Source organism: Atta colombica, unplaced genomic scaffold (genome assembly GCF_001594045.1).
Source record: "Atta colombica isolate Treedump-2 unplaced genomic scaffold, Acol1.0 scaffold136, whole genome shotgun sequence".
Lineage (NCBI taxonomy): Eukaryota > Metazoa > Arthropoda > Insecta > Hymenoptera > Formicidae > Atta > Atta colombica.
In genome coordinates this window covers 787,129-793,584 of record NW_017259224.1, presented here as the reverse complement: position 1 = coordinate 793,584, position 6,456 = coordinate 787,129, and the positions used below count along the sequence as shown (strand labels likewise).

Here is a 6,456-nt window from a genome sequence, read left to right as displayed (position 1 = left end):
AGAGAGAGAGAGAGAGAGAGAGAGAGAGAGAGAGAGAGAGAGAGAGAGAGAGAGAGAGAGATAAACCGCAAGTTGTCCCAAGTTTTACTACTGGTCGTTTTATCACTGGTTGATAGACTGTATGAAAGGCCCGACAACAGAAGAGGAGCCAGAAGAGATACTTTAAAGGAAGGGACTAGCCATTTGAAAATTTATGTTCCTTTTACCGAGAATTTTTAATCTGTACCAGAGATTTGTTGCCGAGAATAAATGTGAAAATTCTGTTAAAGCGCAATAAAACGAACGCTTTTTACCGTTTACATCTGCAAAAACGAAATCGTATAAAACTCTGTGTGCGTAAGATCGTAGCTAAAATGCGCTTTCCATAATTGAAAGCGCAAAAATTAAAAATTTTTATAAGAAAAAAAAAATCAGGCTGGGGAAATCGTCATAAATACGGATGGTTCTCAATAGGTTCGAAATGCGACGATTCCTCCCGCGAATAAAACGAAAGTCATTCGTTTTCGCGACTCACGTTCCCGGGACGATTTATTTTACCCCGGCCACGTTTCGTCTCGTTGACATCCATCGCATCGCCATGCGGCCGATGGTCCTACGGTAAAATTTTTGCGGAAGCGCACCGCACACGCCAGACATCACGACGTGACCGTATATTATATTGCCGCGGAATTATTCAATTTTAATCCCGCGTCACGCTGTGTCTGCGCGACCGCGAGATCCCCCACGTGCTTGACACACGTCTTTCCCTCTTTCTCGTCGCAGGACTTACTGCCAGAGTACGTGCATTGTCAGGGTGTACGGTACTTATTGTGTGCCACGCTCGTGTGATACTGATGGAATGCACGTGCACGTGAAAGCACAAGTAGAGGATTTTAATTTTGTAATCGCACACCGTGATTTATACCGAACATGTATAATAATAATAATAATAATAATAATAATAATGACAACTTTATCGAGTGCAACTGTTAACATTAAATACAAATAAACATTAAACAGATAAAAATACAGTAAGTTTGATACTGAGTATCAGTTATACAACGACGCAGCAACAACTGATTTGAAACCGTATATCTGAATATCAGAGTAAATTTTAAATTTTATCAATTCTGAGCAAATTCAAAACAATTAGTATCACGAATACATGAGATACAAGCAGTCTAACACAAATAATTACAGTATATATAATAATCAAGGTTGGGTAAGTTAATATTTTTTTTTAACTGAATAAAGTTACAGTTAATGGCTTTACAAAATTAATAAAATTAAGTTAAAAGTTGAAGGAAAAATTAAAATAATAAAAAATTAACTTAATGTAAGTTAAGTCAATATTGAATTAATTTAAGTTAAAAAAAAGTTAATTTTGAAAAAAATTATTTTTTAGATCAAAATGTCCTAATATTTCTTAAAACGAGATTAAATAGTTACAATATAATTAGATTATTAAGTAAATTAAATTTTTAATTTTTTTATTCATATGTGTCATAAGTATATAACATATAACAATGTAACTATATAAGTTATATACTTTAAAAAAACAGCCAGCACATAGAGAAGATACAAAATCAGTGATTATTTTTTAATAAGTCTTAAGCCATAAGAAATTGATTTTTCAATTACAATCGAATGCGAGAAGAATATTTGACTATAATTAGTTTCTTATGACTTAAGGCTTAAAACACTTAGTGTAGATCCGGACTAAGGCATAAGGCATAACCACATAAATCAATCAGAGGACTGTATTAGCATCTTAGGAAATTACTTAAGATGGTCTTAAAATATGAATAGATTACGAATATACGCTCTTAATCTTTATTATATTATATAATCTTATTATTTTTCTAAGATATTTAAAAGAGAGATAATAAAATTTTTTAACTTAAAAAAAAAGTTAAAAAGTTAACGTTTAAAAATTAATTTAAGTTAAAATTTAATGCAATTTAAAATTAACTAAGTTAAATTAGAAGTTATTAACTGTTTAACTTCTAACGTTTTAACTAGTTACTACCCAATAATGATATGGCTCAATAAAAATAAATCAATAATGATAAAATAGAAGGGCTATGAGCCAAACAATAACTTTTAATATTCAATAAATAAACATATGTTTCGACAACGATTGTGTTATTAATACAAATAATACAGTTTTACCAATATACAAAGTGCATGAGAGAGAGTAGGACTTAGTAGAGAAAGTATTTATAAAGAAGTAACATTTATAAAATATTTCTATGTACAATTATATGCAAATATTAATGTAGAGTGAAGGAACTACGAACACTCAAGGAAAAAATCAAGTAAAGCTGATGATTATTTAAAGATCAATAAAAATCTTTAAAAGATTCTCCAATTATTTGGCTTTAAACTACGATAATTGACATTTATACATTATCAATGTATGAATAACTATAATTTTAAATAAAAAGCAAAAGCCTTATTGTTTGGAATTAGTACCAGCCGCCACGCGGGGAGCAATGCCGAATCGGTTTTGTTTAAAATTATAGTTTACATCAATGATATGTAAATGTTAATTAGTGTAATTTACAGCTAATATCCTTTGAATAAAGGCTTCTATAATTAATAATAAATACGATCAGCTTTAACTTTTCCCATAGGAGTATTCGCAATTTCCCATTCTCTCCTTCATTAAAACCATCGAAAACATGTAATGATATTTACCTTAAACAGCATTCTATAGTCTTGTTATAGTACAACATTAATTGTAAACGTGTACCGGACTATTATTGGAATTGGATGTGAGAAATGAGAGATTATCATTTCTCTAATATATATACCGCAATAATGTTGTTCGCGTTTACCCAGTATTTGCAATTCTCCCATTTCCCAATACATATATAAAGTTATATATGTAATATATAGTATAGTATATAAAGTTTAATATATGTTGAATCCAACTAAATATTGCGGGATTGGACTTTCGGATACGTGGGAGTTTAATGGCACGTCAAAATTTTCATCCAAGTGCCAATTCGGCATGCCATCGTAGCTTCTAGTGTTTATAGCTTATGCATTCGCGATACAATCATAAAGCCTGTTTTCCTCGCTTTCAGGGATCCTCGGCGATTGTCCGATGCGGCCACCGCAGTGGGGAACCGTGAGGAAGAGAATTCTTCAAGATGGTACTCTGCAGATTGTGTACTCGTGCGAGTCGGGCCGTAAACTGAAGGGTCACAAAATAGCGACTTGCACCGCTGATGGTTGGGACGAACCCATGCCGAAATGCGTGCCTCGTAAGATATCGCCTCTATTTTAAACAAACCGTGCTCGTCAAGTCGTTGCGGGAGGACGCGTGTCTAAATCTTAAGTTCAAACAGTCTTTCGTCGGGATTAATTGGGCGTGGAATCTACGACACATCAATCTTTATCTCGCGTTCTACATCGCTGTTTTTCAATTGACATTCATCTGTTTGCAGAACGTATTTGTTTCTTCTTTAGTTTAACAGCGATTAATCATCACCTCGATGATTTATTTATTGGTCGAGTCGAATATTTGTATATCGCGTCCTCGATAATAACAGTATATAAATAGTATTACTGGGAAATGGGACTCCATTTTAAATAATTCTGCACTAATAACTTAATTTATATATTGTTTGAAATAATGAATGATTTATGTTGATACAGTTGACGTAATTAACACCGTTTGCAAATCGCGCGTCTATTCTGGACATATTTATATTAAGGAATATTCTGAATTATTCTCGGATTGGAGTCAGAGTAAATTAACGATTTGTGCGTATCACGTATCGCATGATATCCCTGCTATGTCCATAGCTATGCGGCATTATACTAATTTGATCGACGTAAGTCAATTATCCACATGAAAGGGAGCTTAACTCCTCGTGCCTGGCTCGGTTGAAGCCTCGACGCGCGTGTTCAATAGAACTGACGGACAAATCCGTTTACTGTGAGACATCGCGCTGTCGAAATAAAGGGACTCACAGCATCAAACTCGCTCTTAATATCGCAAAGCGAATCAAGGTTTTGCTTTAGTCAATCGGACAGCGAACTCATGATCGACAGACGGAGATTGCTGCGGATATGATGATTAAACTCGCTTCCTTTCATTGTTCATTTTGATCGTAACCTGCGTTTCAGAGATAAATTTCATCTCAATTTATGTCTACACTGAAAAACATTATTTCTTGACATAATTATGTAGCTTCTACCATCAGATAATTATTCAAAATTATAAAGAATATAAAAAAAAGTTACGTTCTGTGAAAATTAAATGCTGTCCATATATCGTTCTGTCACGTTAATCTAAGCTAGTGGAACTAAGCAGTTGGAACTATATTTAAAATTACGTTTTTATGAAAAAGACGGGCGCGGAAGGAGGAGAGAGATATGTCAGGAGGTCCCGAAAGTTTCGAAGAACAATTTACCCAAGACGCCCATTCCTATGATTTGTGGAAACACGACTTTACCGTGGGATTCAATTTTCACCGATGCTCAAGTTATCGGCATATCTTAAGCCGGGGGTTGGCATTGCTCCCAAGACTGCAAATATATAGGGTGTCTTCTGTTCTTTGCACTTTCAGAATCGGTGGAGAACTTTTTTAATTAAAAAAAAAAAAAGAGGAGAGAACGGAGAAAGAGGCAGTCAAGCAGCAACTGGATTATTTATTTCAGCTTGTAATTACCATCGTCGTATTATTCTTATCATTAAATAATTGATTCCGCAATTTATACGTATATACCTCACTGTCATTAAACCGATGAGGTATCGATGATATCGATGATGAAACTAATATCTGACCGCCACCCCTTCGATGACGTCCCTTCAGCGACCAGAAGCGGCGAGGACGGAATTCCCGGATGGGGAAAATTCGCGGAGTAGCGTTTCGTGCTTCAGGAACGCGCCTCGTTCCATCGCATATGCTATCGGTGGCACGAGATTCGCCGACATAACATAGCTGACATTCGCCTCGATGGAGATAAGCCGCCAAGTCATACACCCGTCCGGACGTTACAAGCATACGTACACATCCCCCCACCTTCCTGTCTCCCTTCGGTTTGAGGCTTTGATCGGGATGCGCCGCTTGTGTGTTTGTCCAGAGCCAGAGAAGCTTATACGCGAGCCAGTAGCTTGCTTTCATTAATGATTAGGCGCGCGTATATATATCTGTAAATTATTCGAAAGTATCGTGCAACGCGAGAAATGATAGACAGAACGAAAAATATCTACAGGTTCAGAGTTTTAGTAGCAAAAAGCTGGCGAATCCTGATTGAAAAAAAGCTTCAATTTATGAATGATAAGTTAAAATTAATTACTATGTTATAAAATAAACATTTTACGGAAGGATATGTAATATTTGATACTTTTTTTATGTACTTGACGTATTTTTTTAAGAGGTATTTTTAGAAATAATGACTTCTTCTGAGTTGCATAAAAGTGCAGATTTTTATGGAAGATAATCTTGGCGGATTTATAAATGTGTATGAATAGCGCGTACTCGACTGCTTTACGCGTTACTTAGCTGATACGGGAATTATGCATGTAAAAAATACATTATTTGATAGCATTCTCGTATGCGATAAAAGGCGGTAAAAGTATCTGTCCCCGTGTTGGATCACCGTACATATCCAATGAGATTAATCCTCTGTGATGTAAAGCTAACACAGGAATACCTCTAGAAACATTTTTACTCAGTAAAACGAATATTCTATTTAAAGTCCATTCGTCGGACGTGTATGAGTGACGAGAATTTAATTAAAATTCCTTTAATTATAATTGCAAAATGGATATTTTATTTGCGCTAGTACAATAAATGTACAAGGCGCTAATGATTACGCGGTGATGAACGAATATTTACGTTTTATACATTAACAATTTACAGCAATTACATTATTCTATTCACGAAATAGAAGGTGCTTAGCTCTGACGTCATACGTTATGTTCTGTGTCCACTATGTAGATAATATACCACGACGTTTTCGTAACGATCTTTATGTCGGCGATCAACCAATCGTTCCGGACAGAGACAAGGTACAAATCGCAAAGGATCGTCTTAAGGCATTAGAGAAGATAGACGATTTAAAAAAGCGCAGAAAAATGAAGGAGAGCAACAAGAAAAAAAACAAAAGGAAGAGGCCAGTGAAATCCTCGTCAAGACTATCAACGGCAACAAGATTAAACGAAACCGTAGTGTCCCAATTGGATATCAGCTGTGCTGCAAGGAAAATCCTTAGAAAGGGACTCATCAAGGCCCCTTCGATCGAGAATGCTCGCCCTGCTAAATACGCTAGGTTTGTTGTTGCACAAACAAACTGTAAAACAACTCTGAAATAATGAAAAAGCTTTATCTTGAAGCTCGCTTAAAAAGTAACAGGAAATTAATATCAACTTTTTTCAATTAAATTACATGTTGTTACGCATATTTATGTCTATATATATATATATATATATATATATATATATATATACACACATAT

The 6,456-nt window shown here is 35.0% G+C and overlaps 1 protein-coding gene across 1 annotated transcript in view; it reads left to right on the top strand.

The window, feature by feature from the left end:
* Positions 1–6,456, top strand: part of LOC108684571 (fibrillin-2) — a 45,858-nt gene that overhangs the window by 12,195 nt on the left and 27,207 nt on the right. The window contains exons 2-3 of the mRNA XM_018188960.1: positions 3,072–3,251; positions 5,940–6,270. Coding sequence (XP_018044449.1) covers positions 3,072–3,251; positions 5,940–6,270 — 511 coding nt within the window. The remainder of the gene's footprint in view (positions 1–3,071; positions 3,252–5,939; positions 6,271–6,456) is intronic.